This window comes from Petaurus breviceps, unplaced genomic scaffold, assembly GCF_028583685.1.
Source record: "Petaurus breviceps papuanus isolate PSGF00001 unplaced genomic scaffold, PetGlider_PUasm1.0 138, whole genome shotgun sequence".
Lineage (NCBI taxonomy): Eukaryota > Metazoa > Chordata > Mammalia > Diprotodontia > Petauridae > Petaurus > Petaurus breviceps.
This window is the reverse complement of record NW_027185694.1, coordinates 16,967,611-16,985,616: the sequence shown is the minus strand read 5'-3', so window position 1 is coordinate 16,985,616 and position 18,006 is coordinate 16,967,611. Positions and strand designations below refer to the sequence as shown.

General features: G+C 39.7%; 1 protein-coding gene across 2 annotated transcripts in view; it reads right to left on the bottom strand.

Annotated features, from left to right (window-relative positions):
• The window catches only part of PRKCB (protein kinase C beta), a 650,680-nt gene that overhangs the window by 268,597 nt on the left and 364,077 nt on the right, over nt 1-18,006 (bottom strand). For both annotated transcript variants that reach the window (XM_069106305.1, XM_069106297.1), the window contains exons 6-7: nt 10,456-10,612; nt 5,538-5,672 (exon numbers count right to left, since the gene is read on the bottom strand). In XM_069106305.1, coding sequence (XP_068962406.1) covers nt 5,538-5,672; nt 10,456-10,612 — 292 coding nt within the window. The remainder of the gene's footprint in view (nt 1-5,537; nt 5,673-10,455; nt 10,613-18,006) is intronic.

Here is an 18,006-nt window from a genome sequence, read left to right as displayed (position 1 = left end):
AATGGGAGGCTACCAACTGTGTGAGTCTGTCATCCAAAAACCAAGGAGCAAACTTCAGCAAGGTTCATGAGAAAGTGAATTTCTAACCATAGTCACTCATGAAGACCATCTGCTGAGGTAGAGAAGTTTGGTATTGTGTCATGGGGGGAGAGAACATCCAAACTAACAAAATTCCAGCTGCTTTAAGGCAGTGAAGAATGTTTACAGCCAGGGATGTGCTGCTAAATGTTTAACAACCAGCTCTCCAGGAGGGAAAAAAATAGTATACTGGCCCTACTTTTCAGTTTAGTCTGCATTAACATTTTCTCCATTGCTTTCTTAAGTCTAGAAATCAATAAATTTGTAGCATTTGCCATGGTATACAGTAGAATCTCGGTTTACAAGTAACCTGGTTTACATATGTTTCTCAGGATGAAGAAAAATTTTCTGAAAAATTTGTCCTGCAGGATAAACAAAAATTCACAGTAAGAACATCATGTTTGCTTTGCCACTGGTTTAGAGGTGCTAGCCAGAAGCTGCTGCTCTTCCAGTAGAGACATCACCATGGGAATAAGGTAGAGTGGGGAAAGGCTCTCACTCTTTCCCTATAGAGTCAACTGGCAATCCTCAGCTAGCCCCTGCACCAATTGGTATCATGCCTCACCCAACATGTAATGGTAATGGGATTTTGGAGATCTTCCCTGCCCCTTAATAAGCCTAAGGGAACATTTTCTGCTTTGAAAATATACTCTGCCCCCAATAGGCTGAATGTAATCACATGGAGCCTGTGGCAGGAGAAGTTTGCTGAAGGGTGGAGCAGAGCCCACAGGAAAAGCAGCTAGAAGTATTTGGGAGGAGAGGATGCATCTGAGGAAGATAGTTATGCTTGTGAATAAAAGTTGGTGTTTGCCACCTGTTGTGACAGCTAGGCTTGCATTGGTTTGTGGGAAGGCTAAAGGATGCTGTGGCTCTCTGTGCTGTTGTGGCTTATTAACTTCTTTGCTACTATGATGGAATCAGCGTATTGGTTTTGGGATTCGGTTTTCTGGTGGCTGAATAAATGTTTTTGCTTCTGTCTTCTATATGGAGAGTCTCTTATACTTTGCTATTGAGCACTATGCCAGTATATTTATAGTGACCATTGGTGTTGTAAATATCACATTGACACTAAACTCACCCAGTTCCTGAGGGCCCTCTTGGAAAAGCTAATACCCATCCTGAAGGTAGCTCAGGATTGTCCCAGAATGATGACTACTCCTGTCAATCAGCACCCAGACTTGCCACTGAACATAGCTTTGAGTATGGTGTCCTGCTTGGTCAGGGTCTGCAGTGTGGTGTAGTAGAGCAAGCCCCCCACTTTCAGCTTCACATACTTGCTACTCATACTCATCGACTTGAGATCATGCACCCATGGCCTCAAGGATGAGAAGTGTATTTGGCAGCAACTGGTGGGGGTGGGGGACTCGGGACCCCAGGGGAGGGGGCAGCCAGGTATCCTAGGCCTGTGGCCTCAGTCTACATTCTGGGCACTCCTGCCAGAGGTGGCGGTGAGTGGCAGCAGCAGAGCCAAAATTCCTTTCCCCTCCCCCGACCCCAGTTCTAGCCACAACTTGGGACCCTGGTCCTCAGACCCTGACCCTCTCTGAGATCTCTTCAATTCCCTACCCCGTCTCCCCCTACCCTCATCGCCTCCTTCCTCTCATCTCCCTCACACCAGCCATGACTCTTCTCAAAGGTAAAGTGCAGGTTAATTTGTTTTATTTTCGGTTTATGTTGTGTACTAATCATTGCAATTGTATTTCAAGTGCATGAGGGACAAAAAATTTACTTAAAATATAAATAATTATTTTTATAGGAATACTTTTGGGGACACAGTACTTTACATTATTTCCTATTTTGTGTATTATTTTGCATCCAACTTTACATTATTTCCTATGGGAAAATTTGCTTTGCAATACAAACAAATCACATGACAAACAGAATCTTAGAATTAATTAAATTCGTAAACCAAGGTTCTACTCATTGAAAATTTAGCAGGAATTAATGCCCCTCTACAGCACTAAGATTAATAGACTCATACAGTCAGAAAGAGTCCTGGAAATCATCTAGGCTAAGCCCCCTAGTTCTACAGAATAGGGATCAGAGTCCCACAGAGGTTGTGTGATTTGACCAGGATCCCATAGCAAGGAGATTAGAAGGGATAGTTTACAAGGGACAGGAAAAGTAGTAGGACCATCAGACTAGGAAAACTGAGCTCCTCTCCTAATTCTGCCACTAATTTGCTACCCAACCTTGGGCAAATCAGTCATTTGCCCTGTGTCTTATTTATTCCATCTTTGAAATAAGGACAGTGAAGCCACAAGGAATGGTGAATAACGAACTGCCTCCTGGAGATGAGAGTCAGGAAGATCTGAATTTAAGTTCAACCTCTGATGCCTACTGGCTGTGGGACCTTGGTCCCTTGTTAACCTTCTTGTTGTCCCAGGTAACTCTCAAGATTCTAATTTGCAGAGCAGTTCCTGATATGCCCTGGGAGACAGAGTTTCTTCCATGGGAATTTCCTAATCCAGTTCCTATGTACCCTTAAAAAAATGTAGGGAATTAGAGCAGATTATTGACAAGATCCTCGTTTGCACTAACATCCTATGTTTTATGATGCCTTTCATTTGAACATCTTAAGCTGCAAGGTTTCTTCTAGCTCTAACACTGTTTGAGAGTCCTTTCCAGCTTTAATATTTAATGTATTTGACTCCAAAAGACTCATGAAGGAAGGAGTTATCCACATCCAGAGAAAGAGTTAGAGTCTGAATGCAGATTGAGGCAAACTGCTTGCTCTCTCTCTCTCATTTGTTTTGTTCTGTTTCTTCTTTCTTGTTCTTCATTCCACTGCTTACAATCCTTCTAAAGGGAAAGTGATCTGTTTGATCTCTTCCCTGGCAACCTTCAAATGGCTAATCTGGTCATGACTGGCTGAATTATCATAGGATCTTGGAGCATGTACTAGAAGGGACCTCAGGGAACATCTGGTCCAACTCTCATTTTACAGAAGAGGAAACTTGTTCTCAGAGAAGCAAAGTGGTTTGTCTAAGGTCACACAGCTCATAATGGCAGAAGAGGGATTTGACCCTCAGTCTGCTGACCGCAGGTTGCAATGCTATTTGCCCCTTGCTCTGTTGCCATATCCCAAGTACCTCATTCGGAGAGTAGGTTGCACTGTTATTCAGGTTGGGGAAGAGTGAGGAGACAGATATCATTCAAGCTTTCCTTCAGAGCATTCTGCAAACAACTCCCAAGGTTCTCAAATAATCAAAGAGGGGCTCAGGTGGCAGGATTGAGCATGTGGGAATGGGCTGGGGTCTATGCCATCTGCAGGGGAGGTGAACCTCACATTTCATGGCCCTTAATAGGAGACAGTGGCTCCGGGGGGACCTCAGCATCAGAGAGGGAAATTAAAATGGCATACATCCTGCTGAGAAAGCAGTCAAGAAAATGAATAGACCTATTCAGGAGAGGCTCCTTAGACCTACTGTGCTCATCTTCTGGATGGTAACAAGTGACAGTAATTGCAGGCTTTGGATAGAGCATCACAGGGGACTGAAGGCAACCCATAATCAACGTTTCTTTGAGGCCCTGGCAGCAGAAGCCAGTGTCAAACTGAATTATTCATACTGGCTCCCCTCCTTAGCTACCTCTTAAACAGCTACCAATGGTATTTGATGGGCTCCTACTGTGTAATTAGCAGGAGGGGAAGGCATTCTGGATGTGGGAGTAAAGTTAGCCGACGCCAGCACAAAGATGACAAGGCTATCACCTGTTAGGTCCTTTGGGGCTGCCTCAATTGTCCTCCTTAAGGCATCCCTGGAAAGAATGGACCTACAGTTTGAACACTTCTAAAAATAATACTAGGTCACAACCCTGGAGGCTGTTACACACCCTAGTGTACCCATTTCACAGATGAAGGAACTGAGGCACAGAGAGATCTAACGACTGACAGAGACAAGGCTTGAAACATTCTAGATCAATGTCCTTCCCATTACACCATGTATCTACTAATAGTAATGCAAATTCAAATAACACTTTGCAAAGTGTTTTGTATCTGTTATTTCATTTAGTCATCACAACAATTCTGGAAGGCTTCAGTACAAGGATTGTTGTCTCCACTTTACAGATGAAAAGACAGAGAAGCTCACAGAAAAAAAAATGACCTGCCTACTGTCACATAGCTAAGGGCAGGACTTGCACCCAGGTCTTGTGACTTCAAGCTCAGTCCCATTTCCCTAAATTGTACTTACTGTCTTCTATCAACAGCTCATTCATTCAATAAACATTTATTAAATGCCCACTATGTGCCAGGCTGGATCACACAGCTCAGGTTCAACATGTCCAAAAAGGAACTCATGGTAATTCCCCTAATCCCATCCCTCCTCCAAATTTCCCTATTTTTTTGAGGGCAGTCACATAGGTTCTCAACTTTGAAGTCATCCTTGCTTTCCCCATTTGGCCTCACCATTCACATCTATCTAGGTACCAGATATTATCAACTCTACTTCCTCACTACCTTTCAGATCCATTCCCCTCTTTCTAATCACGTTACCCCAGTGTTACCTCAGGTCAGGCCCTCGTCACCTCTCACCTTGAATACTGCACTCACCTCCTAGATGGTCTCCCTGCCACCAATTCTTTTTCTTCTGCAAATCTATTGGCCACACAGCTATCATCAATATTCTTAAAACTCCCTTGCTCAGATATCGTCAAGACTCTCTATTATATCTAGGATTTATCTCAGTCTAGCCGGCATTCCTGAGGTGAATTCCATCTCTGCTCCTTTGTACCAACTTGCCTTCCCCAATTTGCCTAGGAGCTGCTTCCTCACTTCTGTCTGATTTGAATTCCTAACTTCCCCCTGGACTCAGCTATCCTGCTACCTTCTGGGTAGAGCCTTTCTTGCTTTTTCCAGGACACTGTGCTCTCTCTGTCCTCAAACGATTGTGTATTCATTTATCCGTTTGTAGCTTCCCTTCTTCATCTAAAATGAGAACTCCTTGAAGTTTAGGATTATTTCATTCCTTTCTTTTCCCAGCACCTAACACAAAGCTCAAGCATGGTAAGTGCTTAATTGAATTAACCATTTAATTTAATTTAATTACGTATGCTAAGGGCTTGTTAAATTTAATTGTTTGTAGAGCACTTGTATTTCCAAACTGCTTTATTCAATTAATCCTCCCAACAGCAATTTTTCTTTATCCCCATTTTACAGATGAGGAAAATGAGGTTCAGAAAGGTTGAAGGATTTGTGCAAAGTCATTAGTGAATGAATTGAGACAGGATTTAAATCCAGGATTTTCAGTTTCCAAGTCCAGTATTTTTTCTACTATACGAAGTGGCTTGTTTCTCTTCCATATTTGCAGAATTACAAAAAAAAAATCAAAAGAAATTCAATTTTCCCTCTTCCTTACTTTAATCCCTGGACTTGAGAGAGAAAGAGAAAGACTGCATGTAATATTGGGTCATTAAGGCCTCTTAGCTGTGGCTTTTGAAAAAATAAAATCACTTCTCACCATCCATCAACACCAGCTTTCTGCAGCTCTGAGATCCCAAAGGACAAGGACCCCATGAAGTCATTCCTGCTGGTCAGATCCCAGTCCCAAATCTCCACAGAAAGTCGTCTGTCTTTGTCAGCTTCTTTCAGCTGACTAAAAAGAAAAAAAAAAAGATTTCCATAAGACATTGTTTTATACTATGAAGATAACAATCATAATACTTACATTTCTATAGGGTTTTAGGCTTATAAAGTACTCCACAATCACCACACTAAGGCAATTATGTTTCTCCCCATTTTATAGACAGGGTGGTTGAGAAATCAGAGAGAGGTGAGATGACTAGCCAGGTCACCTACACAGCTAGTAAGTGTTCCAAGTTCTTCCAACTACTGTACTTCCTTGACATTTCCCAGGCAAGTTATAAAGAACAAGAAAAAATATGTGCAGAAACTTTTTATGATGATCTTGTCATCCATCTATTAAGGCCCTCATCTTCCACAGCCTCTTATCTACTAGAGCTTTAAGTGAACTTGGAATATACTGCTGCTTCCAGGAATGATACAAAGGGAGAATTACCACAGGCATATTACTGAATTATAAACTAGATGGTTTCTAGATAAATGCATCATCCCTGGTTGGAGAAAATATAAACCAAATAAGAATAGAATAGGAAGAATGCTGGACTTGGACTCGGGATCTGAGTTCAAATGCTGGTTCTACTACCTATTGTGGTGTGTTATTTTGGGTAATTTTCATTATTTCAATCTATGAATAGATCTTAGTGATCAACTCACCTAAACTCTGTACAGTTTTCCAATCTGTTAAATTGGAAATAATTTATAAATTTATAATTTATAATAAAAATAAATAATATTGAATTAAATAATATCTAAAGTTCTTTACAATTCAGAATTTGTGATGTTAATCTGAAGCTGGGAATGTGGTGAGAAGAGTGGAGGACAATGCAAAAGTGGTTGACTGATCATGTATGGAAGGTAACTAAGGAAGTCTGGGAAGGGTTTGAAGCTGCACCTGTTTTAAAGGAGAGGAGGAACCAGGATAAGATTTAGGCAAAGTAAAAAAAGAGAAACAAAGAACAGGTCTATATATGGATAGAAAGCTGACTTGAGAGCCAGGGAGATAAGAGTTCAAGTTCTGTATCTGATACATAACTGGCTACGTGACCATGAGTAAGTCACAACTTCTCACTGCCCTAAGTGAGAAAACCATGAACTGAAGAGAAGGGGCCAATCTGCACTGATAGAACAAGATCCTCACCAAGAACTCCCTCTACCAATGAAGCTACAGGTTTCATCCTTATCCCTATCTTTCAAGGAAAAGGACACATAGAGTATTTCTCCTAAAGCATTATGGAGATGGCAAAGTGATGAGACTGTAAATAGTTAAACCAGAAAAGCTGTGTTGGCCATTTATGGGACTCCTAAAGAATATTTATTGTTAGATTTTGCAATTCTATAATCTGTGTTTGTTTTGTTTGAACTTTTCAGATTGTCATAATAGAAACACAATGTCCAGAGCAAAGAAAATGACTGCTCCAAATTCTCTTCTCTGTCCTGGCCAAACCATATTTAAAGCACTGCGTCTGGTTCTAGGGACTATGAGCAGAACAAACAATAACAAGCTGGATCACGGCCAAAGGGGAGGGATTTGGTTTGGTTTGGTTTTTTAAAGTGGAAATCAAACTCAGTATGAGTCAACAGTGTGATGTACATCCAAAAATGTGAATGTAATCCTAGGCTAAATTGACAAAAACATTGCTACAAGAACAGGGGAGATGGATGGCCCACTTTATTACATCTGGTTAGATCCCATATCTGGAGCATTATGTCAAGATATTTGGAAAGAGCTTGCCATTCTGGAAAGCATTCAGGCGAGCTATCAGAAGGGCTAGTGATCCAGCGAGCCTCATTCAAGCACTCACTACTTCAGGCCTATAATAGCCTGCTACCAGTCTGTACCCTCTCAGCACAACATTCCACCCACTTGTTGTTCACCTGTTTTTCAGTCACGTCTGACTCTTCATCAACCCATTTGTGGTTTTCTGAGAAAAGATACTGAAGTGGTTTGCCATTTCCTTCTCCAGCTCATTTTACAAATGAGGAAATCGAGGCAAACAGGGCTGAGTGAGCCCACAGCCACACAGCTAGTAAGAGCCTGAGGCCAGATTTGAACTCAGGAAGGTGATTCTTACTGACTCTAGGGCCAGCACTTTATCCACTGCACCCCCTAACGCATTTCCATTCCATTTATTTGCCATGTCCCAAAACACAGGTCTGACCACACCCATTCCCCTACTCAAAAACCTTTATCATTCTCTCTTGACCTCAAGATAAAAGGTAAAAATACTAGTTTGAGACCATGAGTAAATTTCATAGAATTTAGAGCTATGGAAGGATCTTAGTAACCAACTCACTTAAACTCTACAGATTTTAGTTTCCTAACGTATAGGATGAAGAAGTTGGATTAGACAGTCTCTAAAATCCTTTCCAGTTCTAACTCAAGGACCTTAATCTGGTCCTGTAGAAAATAGAAAGGACTTTCTAAACATGACAAACTGACAATAACTGGACAGTGACCCAGAAAGCTGGGCATGCAGTTTAGTTCCCTTGTTTCATATTATTCCCCTTCATACATTGCATGCTTCCAGTCAAACTGGCCAAATAGCTCTTCTCCATACTTTTGTCCTTTGCACAGGTGGTTTCCTATGTTTAGATTGTCCTACCTCTTCCCCTTGGCCTATATTAATGTTCAGATTTTTCCCACAGTACATGTGCCTCTGATATGAGAACCTATATAAGGCCTTTCATTTACTTATTTATTATTGATTATTCCTGATCCTCTCTAGGTATTAATGCCCTCACCTTCTTGAAATCATTTTTTATAACTCTACATTTACTTATCTCTGTGTATATTTTATTTTTTGCACATAAACAGATCCTTGAGGTAGGTTGTTTCCTTTTTGTCATCATATCCCAAGCAAAATGATTATCAAATAGTTGGGAATTAATAAAAGTTTGTTGTATTGAAATAGAAAGCTATACAGGTATTGGTGGAAGTGACTGCAGATGTTTTGACAGGAGAAGCAAAGACTTATGGGAAATATGACCGGTGTCTTTAAGTATCAAAAAGACTGTCAAGTGGGGGGAAAAATTTGTTATATTTGTTGTTTCTTGGCCCAGAGGAAAGAATGAAAAACAATGAATGGGAATTCCAGGGATTAATTTGGGCCTGGAATAGAGGAAAAACTTCTTCAAAAGAACTACCTAAAAATGGAATAGGTTACCTCGAGAAGTAGTGGGTTCTGCCATTAGAGGCCTTCAAGAAAAAAGCTGGATGGCCATTGTTTGGGGATATGGTGAAGGAGGGTCTCTGTTACAAAGAAATAGGACTAGATGTCCTTCAAGGACTCTTTCAACTCTGAAATGCTGTGATTCTATTCATAGCAATGAAGATGGTGAAGAGAACAAGCCATGTCAGGAATTGCTGAAGGAAAAAAGAATATTTGACCTGGAAAATAGAAGATATAATCACTGTCTTCAAATATTTGAAACATTATCATGTGTAAGAGGCCTTACATTTGTTTTGTTTGGGGTCAAAAGGAAGGACTTGATAGAAAGGCAGATTTTTATATTTCTCCCAAGTAGAATGATCCAAAATCAGAACGGGCTTTTTCAAGATGGAGTCATCTCCACATTCCTGGAATTATTCAGGAGGAGCAAGGGTTGAACTGTTCTTTGGGGCTGGAATGGTCAGGATTTCTGTTTCAGTAAGAGGTAGGACTTAAATGACTTCTGAGTTCTTCCACCTAGCATAACGTGCTAATTCTAAGGGTTAATAAGTTATCTTAAAAAAAAAAAAAACAACTTCTCTCTTAAGTGAACTAAGAGAAAAGAAGAAAGGATTTCCTTGCTTAGGCCAGGAAGATCTAAGAGAGTTAGAGAATAAACCCTAGAGGCCAGGCACAAACTGGTAGAAATAATATTGTAAAAACAAAAATATTTATTAATCCCCTACTATGTGCCAGCCACTGGAGATACAAAGACAAAAATTAAACAGTTCTTGTTCTCAAGGAAATTACATTCAATTGGGGGAAATGATATATTAAAATATAAGTTTTTTACAACAAAATACAACATACAATACAAAATACAATAAAATGTTTACATTATTTTTTCACAAAAAAATAATATTACAAGAAAAACAACAAAAGAGAACATAATCTCATGAGTTTTGAAGGGTAGTCAAAAAAAAGGTGAACAAGAAGAGAACTGATGAAGGATTGGTATGAGAACATTTACCAGAGTTACACAAAATGAGAAGATGGGAATGGACCACAATGTGGAAGAAGATCCATGTCAATGAGATCAAGAATGTTGCAGACTATTGAAACATAAAGCAAACAGTCAAAGAGTAGAGGAAAATCCCAACTGGCATTAGATTTGGATAGTTTTCCTCTTAACTCCATTGCCTCATGATGACCTTCTGAGAACCCATTCTGGAAATTAAGAAAGGGCTGAATACCAACTGCTTCCTTCTCTGTCTTGAAAGGTAGCCTTAACAGATCTAAAGAGTTTGGGCCTGAGATAAGGAAAAATTTACTAGCAATTAGAAATATCCAAAATGGAATAGGCTGCCTTGAGAGGTAGAGAGTTCTGCCTATTTGCTAGAAGAGCTAAGGAACTTAATTAGGAGGAGGAAGAGAAGGAGGAGGAGGAGGAAGAGGAAGAGGAGAAGAGGGAAGGGGAAGGGAAAGGAGAAAGGGAAGGGGAAGACAAAGAGAAAGTGGAAAGGGAAGGAAAAAGAATGGGGGGGGGAGAGGGGAAAGAGATAAGGTAAGAGAAACTCCCCCAAATCTCTCTGGGACCTGAGCCTAATAATCCCTACCAACCCACCCAAATAGAATTATGATACTTACAACTTAAATGTCTCATTCCACTCAGGGTTGAGGGAACATTTGATGGTTTTGGTCTTCTGCTTGCTTTCACTCTTGGGATCAGGAATAAGTTTCAGTTTTACATAAGGGTCTGATAGACCATTAGGGTCCATAGGTACTAGATTTTTTGCATCTCTTACTGAAAAAAAAAAGAAAAAGGAAGAAAATTAGGATCTGACACAGAAAACAAAGCAAAAACATTTCAAAGAAAAAAAAACTTGAAAGACATAGTGCTTTTTAAAAGAATACTTTACTATACCACCTTTGCTTTGTGTCCCTTAATAGAATGTGTAAGTATATCCATATTCATTTCTATACATAAAATACATATAAATGCTATTTTCCTAAAAAAAAATATAAGTTCTTGAAGGCAAGGTCTCTTTTGACACTGTTTACCTAGAACCATGTCAGTTGCATAGTAAAAGAGCTTAATCAATGCTTATTGATTGCCTTAATTCCTCCTGGAACAGTTGGGGGCAAACACCACAAATTATTCTAGGGAATATGGCATGAAACAAACTTTCCAAGGTGGGTGAGTGGGGGCCAGATTTGGGTGGAAACCAAGGGATGGACATTATTCTGTGAATAAAGGTAGAAACCCTCTGGACATCAGCTGTCATGTGTGGAGGGTACAAGACTTTACAAGGCCCTGACAGGGAGCAGACAGATGTTTTGAGAGAGGAAGAAGAGGATAAAAATGTTTTGAACTACTCCCTTTCCCCCACAAACCCCTCAAAGACCTCAAAGTAATCTTAGGAGCCATACATTTCAATTCCTTCATTTTGTAGAGGAGAAAGCTGAAACTTTAGAGAAAAGTCACTTGGACAAGGTAATAGAGGAAGGCTTATTCATTTCTTATAGAAACTGAGGCTGAGCTGATGTGAAGGAATTTCATATTCTCATATTATAATGTTAGACAGCACAGTGGATAGAGCACCAGTCTTGGAGTCAGGAAGACCTGAGCTCATACCTTGCTTCTGACACTTACATTGTATAACCTATTTAAATCACATAACCTCTCTCAGCTACGGTTTTCCTCACCTGTAAAATGGGGATAATAATAGCACCTATTCCAAGGTTCATTGTGCACATTAAACAAGATAACATGCATAGAGCACTTCGCAAACTTTAAACACTATATAAATGCATCTATCGTTGTTATCGTTATTATTTTATCTTGGAAGAAACTTTAAGATCACTTCATCTAAACCCTTCATTTTATAGATGAAGAAAAAGAGGGATTTCCTAGAGAGCCTGGTTTCCTGGCTTTCTAGGCCAGCACTCTTTCAGCCAGATTGCTGAAATTTGACATTTTGAGATATGGTCCAGGCTCCCTTCTAGGTGCTGTTCTTTCCCGATAACTAGTCCTTGGTCTCATGACCCAAGATAAATAGCTGAAGGGGAAAGAGGATATATCCTTCATCCTTCCCAGGCTCCATTTGGCCCTGAGCTCACCTATCCTAGTGAGGGCAGCCAAGCAGCCTACTCTGGGTGGCAACAAGGGCTTTGGGGGAGGAGGATTTAGGACTGCCACCAGACTATGGCAGAGGTACAGGCAGCAGATCATCCAAACACCCATTGTCCCCATCCAGTCCCTATCCATCACTTGAAGCCATGCTTGGTCCAGGCCTCCCTCCTTATTCATGAGATGGTCCAGAGTTCCAGTCCTGGCAGCCTCACACTTCAACCTCTCTCCTCCCCTGAAGAACTCTATAGATGGACTAAAGGCCAAATCATGTTCTCCTCCTGTCCCTGCTATTATCATGCTGTCACTGAGCTTGGTCCCAACTATCATCCTGAGAGAATTTCAAGTGCTGTTAGCATTCCTCCAAATTTCCTGTCCTGGGACAGATTTTCCAAGATCAGAAAGGTCCACTTCCCAACCCTAGTTTTGATTCTGTACAAACAGACCCTCTTGTTACTGTCATATTGATGGGGTTGACAGAAGAGCAGCGTACCATCCTGAGCAGTAGAGACATGACATACCCATAGCAGCCCATTTGTCATTTCACACACACATACACAGATACATATCCCAATTCAAGGAGGAAAAATGCATTTTCAGCTCAGGGAAAGCATGAGAAATATCCCCTTCTCCTTAAAGACTCACTCTCTAATGAAGACCAAGAAGGCTGTTTGTAGACCTAGAGCATACAAACCTATCTCCTAAAATGAAGATTAATTACTACTGGTGATTCTTGATGTATCAGGAGGCAACCCAGGGAGGATAACATGGGCTATGTGTACATATCACGCATATGTCAAACATATGTGATAATACTGATAGATGGATGGTGCCTATGGCATGTGTATATGTGCTGCGGACTATATTTGTGGCACATGTGTAGCATTCCTGGTCTGGGTCCTCTATGCATCACGTAGATGGTACATGTACCATGTGCATAGTTCCATAGAGATTTATTCAGGCGTTTCAGTTGTGTCTGACTCTTCATAACCCCACTTGGGGTTTTCTTGGCAAAGATATTGAAATTGTTTGCCATTTCCTTCTCCAGCTTGTTTTACAGATGAGGAAACTGAGGCAAACAGGGTTAAGTGACTTGCCCAAGGTCACATAGATAAGTATCTGAGGTCAGATTTGAACTCTTTTCTTCCTAACTCCTGAGCTCTATCCACTGAACCACCTAACTGCCTATTCATAGCGTATGCATTATTACATGTCTATTTCATTTACATGCAATAGGTTTGTTACAGAAAGGTCTATATTCTGTGTAGTATGTTTGAGAAGTGTATAGGGGCTATATATACATAATGTGCATCTTGCTAGGTATGGATTACCTAACAAGGGAAAAAGAAGCCATTAGGGCTCCTTTAGACTCAATTTGCAGATTCCTCTTTCCATTCAAAGATGATTCCCTGACATTGTTCCTCCAGCCATAATAAGTCTATACAGAGCCAAGGACCTGTAGGAAGACATGAATTCTAATCTAGTCTCAGACACTATCTATAAGACCTGAGACAAACCACTTAACCTCTGTATGCCTCATCTGTAAAATAGGAATAATTTTTGAACGTCACCTGTAAAGAGGGGGTAATAATAGCATCTGCCTCCCAAGGCTGTTGTCAAGATCAAAAGATGTAATATATGTACAGTGCTTTATAAACTTTAAAGTGCTATATAAATGCCATTTATCATTATCATCATTGAGCTTAGTGGCATTATTGTTATTATGTAAGTGCACAGTGTTCATTGTGTGCATGATAAAGGATGTCATCATATGTATGTCTATCAGTCAATATATCAAAAGTCCAAACAGAATACCAAAAATGACTTGGGTAGCCACTTTTATAAATAACAGTACCAATTTACAATTATGTAATTCTACAAGGTTTACAAAGTTCTTTCTTCACATAGATATTCAAATAGACTTATGATGTAGGTAATACAAGCATTATTATAATCCCAGTTGTAAAAAGAAGGAATGGAGGCTCAATAAAATGAAATTATTTCTATTCATTCAACAAGACTTTATTAAATGTCTACTATATGTCAGGCACTGGAGACTCAAAGACAAAATGAAACAGTCCCTGTCCTTGAGGAGTTTATATTATATTAGGGAAAACAATAGGAATAAAGATAATTAACAAAAAATACATATACAAAGTAATTAACAAAGAGAGGTCACTAGTGACTGGGACAGGAAACCCAAAGGAGATAGCATCTGAGGTGAAAATTGAGGGCTCATGGGGATGGAGATGAGGTAGGAGTACTGTCCATGCATGGGGGAGAATCTGTAAAAAGATTTAGAGATGGGAAGTGGCATGTTGCACATAAAGACCAGAAAGCAAGTAAGTTTGAGTAGAGTATGCATACTTTCTAACCAAATGTCTATGATCCTGTGAGCCTATAAAGACCAAGTTCCTGGAGGAGACAAGAAGGGATAGAATCAGAGGCTCAAGTAGAAGGTCTAGCTTTGACAAAGGGAGGGTCACCTCTCCATCTGAGGTGATGTGAGGAAAGAAAAAAAGAAGATTATTTTGAAGTGGAGAGCTGAGAAGAGGCAGGAACTCATGGCTGATAGCCAAAATGTTTTCAGTGAAGTATTTGATGAGATATTATCATAACCAATAAGGTTCTACCCAATCGACATTGTGCAAAAAGATGTAAATGTGTTACTTCCTTTATTGGTGTTCAGCAGTAGAGGTATAGGAGCAGAGGAGGCAGATGGTGGGAGAGGTTCAGAGGTGGGACTTGTAAAGGGGTGAACACTGACTGGACAAAATAACAAGGGGTTCCAGGCCTGAGAAAAAAGCTGACTTGCCCATGGTCACACAGCTAGTGTCAGAGCCAGGACAAAAACCAAGATTTCCGAATTTCAAATACAGTGTTTTATCCATACTTAAAGATCTGCAGAATTTAGCACAGACTGGAAATACCTGATTAAGCTTTAATTTTAAAGTCTCTCAAGAGAAGGAATGTGCATTTCACATCTTGTACTGAGGATTCATCACTCACCTCTAATTCACTAGAGAGCAGGCTTCCAGTATCTCAGAAGAATTAGGATAGAAGCACATAATCCTAGTCATTCCAGTAAAGTAGGCAGAAAAATATGGCACTTAAAATCCAGTTTCCTAAGGTTCCCTAGGGTCTTGGACTGTGGATGCTAAATACCCAAGGAAAGTGTTGTAATTTTAGAATGAGAGAAAAAGAATCACAAAATTTATGAGTTAAAAGGAACAGTTAGTTAAGTGTTGTACCCCAGATTGTGGCTGTCCCTTTTCATTGAGAATCTAAGAGGTGAAGGGACTTCAAAAGCCATCCAGTCCAACAGGGGTGTGTTGGAGCCAGCTTCTACTTGCTCATAAGAGCTGACCACTAATTTTTCATTGTGAGCATTTGCACTTAAAATGCTACAAATTAGGATTTGATTTAGGAAAATTGTGGAGAAAATATTAATACTTCAGACTAAACTTAAAAGGATATTGTGGTTGCTTTTTTCTAAGAAGTCAGTTATTAAATATTTATCTGTACATCTCACAAGTCCAACCCATACTTGACTGAGATTCCTTTGTACAACTTACTCAATAAATGGTAATTAAATCTTTACTTGAAGATGTCCAGTAGAGGAAGACCTGCTACCTCCCTAAGCATCCCATTCCACTTTTACAAATTTCTGATGCTCATAAAGGTTTTCCTTAAAACAAGCCCAAATTTGCTTCTGTGCACCTACTTCTGTTATCCAAGGTCAATTGGAATAATTCTATTGCCTTTTAAATGTAATATCCCTTCCAAAACTTGGAAGATAATAATTATATTCCCTATACCTACAAGTCATCTCTTCTTCATACTGAAGATTATAATTTTTCAAAATCAATCAATCAAGAATTTATTAAGTGACTACTAAGTGCCAGACATTGTTCTAGGCATTGGGTATGCAGGGGAAAAAGGGAAAGATGTATGTTCTACCCCTTTCCCCTCCCCGTCTCTTTACCCTGATCTATTAGAATTTATAGGGGCACTAGGTAAGAACATCAACAATTGCATCCCTTCTCCCCTAAACTTCTTGCTAATGCCCCTCCTTGTCTAGACACAACCCTTCCCACCCCCCACCAATATGTCTGGGTAATTAACACATGAAGCTATGAAAATAAAGGAATTTTTTTATTATTAGAACCTCTCAAAGATTCGTGCAGATTGGGTATGCAGGAGCAACTCTAAGGCTTCCACCTTGCTTGTGATCTACTCTAGGGCCCTCCTTGTAATGGTTTTCCACTCTCATTGGTTATGTCTTCTTAAGGGTAGCATGCTCTCAACCAGCTTGTCAAGCATAGAACTGAGAGTTCCCAGTTTCAAGTTCCTTAGCCTAGGATAGGAATGCAAAGCTTTAGTGGTACCTTACTTATTGGAGGGATAGAGTTGCTTTTTATGTAAAGATCACTAAATTTGACACCAAAAAACCTGGTTCTGTCAAGTGACCTTGGGCACATCAATTCTCTCTATAGCTTTATATAGTTTCCCTCCTTTAGAAAATAAGTATAAAAAAATTTGTACCACTTCTTTTAAAGAACTATTGGAAAGAAAGCATTTTATAAGTTATAAAAAGCACTAACTAATCCTTGATAAATCAGTTCACGTAGGGGTGAGGAGATTTCTCCATTGACACATATACTTTCATTTGAACCCCTTAAAAAAAAGGAAAAGCAAACTAGACTATATTCATTCACATCTTCAGATAACAATAGTTCACATTTCTATAGTGCTTTACAATTTGCAAAGTTCTTCCCATTTAGTAACTTTGTGAGGTAGCTGACTTAATAACTAATTTGATAGCTGAGGGGGGGAAAGGGGGTTTGAGAGATTACCTAACCTGCCCAAGATTACACAGTTAAGTGAAACTGAGATTCCAACAAGGTCGTTTGATGCCAAGCATAGTGATTTTTCTCCTGATCCATGTGCAGTGGGAACAATATTCTCACCCTTGTCCCCATGCGGGTCAGGATATTTTTTTCCTTTAAAACTACTGAGACCATCCTCAAGTCCTGACTGTTTCAATGGATGAGAGTCTCAGGCTGTTGATATCACTTTCTGATCACTTGAATACAAAGCAGCCACGAGGAGTTCCAAGTGCTCTCTTTGATACTTGGTTGGGAGAATATCATGAGCAACTCAGGTAAGTGAACTATCCTCAGCACCTATCCTTGATGAAAATCCTTCTGCTAAAGCTAAGTAAATCTCCTTCTGTTAACTGAATGATTTCTGAATGTCTCTTTTTTTTTTCCCCAATAATGAACCTAAACTATCCAGAGATTGACCTGAATTAGGGCCATTCTAGAATAGCATAGCATATCACACACACACACACACACACACACACACACACACACACACACACACTGTCTGTGTGTATATAAAGAGACAGAGTTCTCCCTTTAAGCCAAAGGGCCAGATCTCTACTTAAAGTGATTTTTACATAATGCAAATTTGCCCCCACCCACCCACTTCACTTAGCCTATATCACAAAGGCATTCACAAAATGATACCTTGATAATACCAAGTCATAAAATGTACTAAAATGCAGACATATTAAATACTATACCATGATAAACAGAATTATGAAAGGTAAAGTTAATAATAAAGTAAGCACAGTACTATACAGTAAAGCTAATATAGAAATGTGTGGTGTGTTGCCCCTGCCTCACCCACTCCACCTAGCCTTTATGGCAGTTGGTTGTACAACTTTTTTTTAATGAAACTATGAAGTGATATTTGGACAATGGCTCTCTTTTTTCCCTTTATATATCTTATTCCCGTAAGCAATGTTATCCTCAACTAGTCTTTGAACTTTAAAAAGTCTTGAAGTATTTGGATACATCTTTTCAATACCAGAAAAAATTCACTCAAATGATGAAATGCTTCTGCCAACTGTTTCATTGTGAATCGTTTTGGTCTGACCTCGAGTTCTCAATTTTCCCTTTCATCTTTTGCAATCTCTGCAACTAGTAGCTCAATTAGGTCCTCATTCAACAGTTCTTCTCCATAAGACTCAATCAATTCCTCCACATCATTCTCACCCA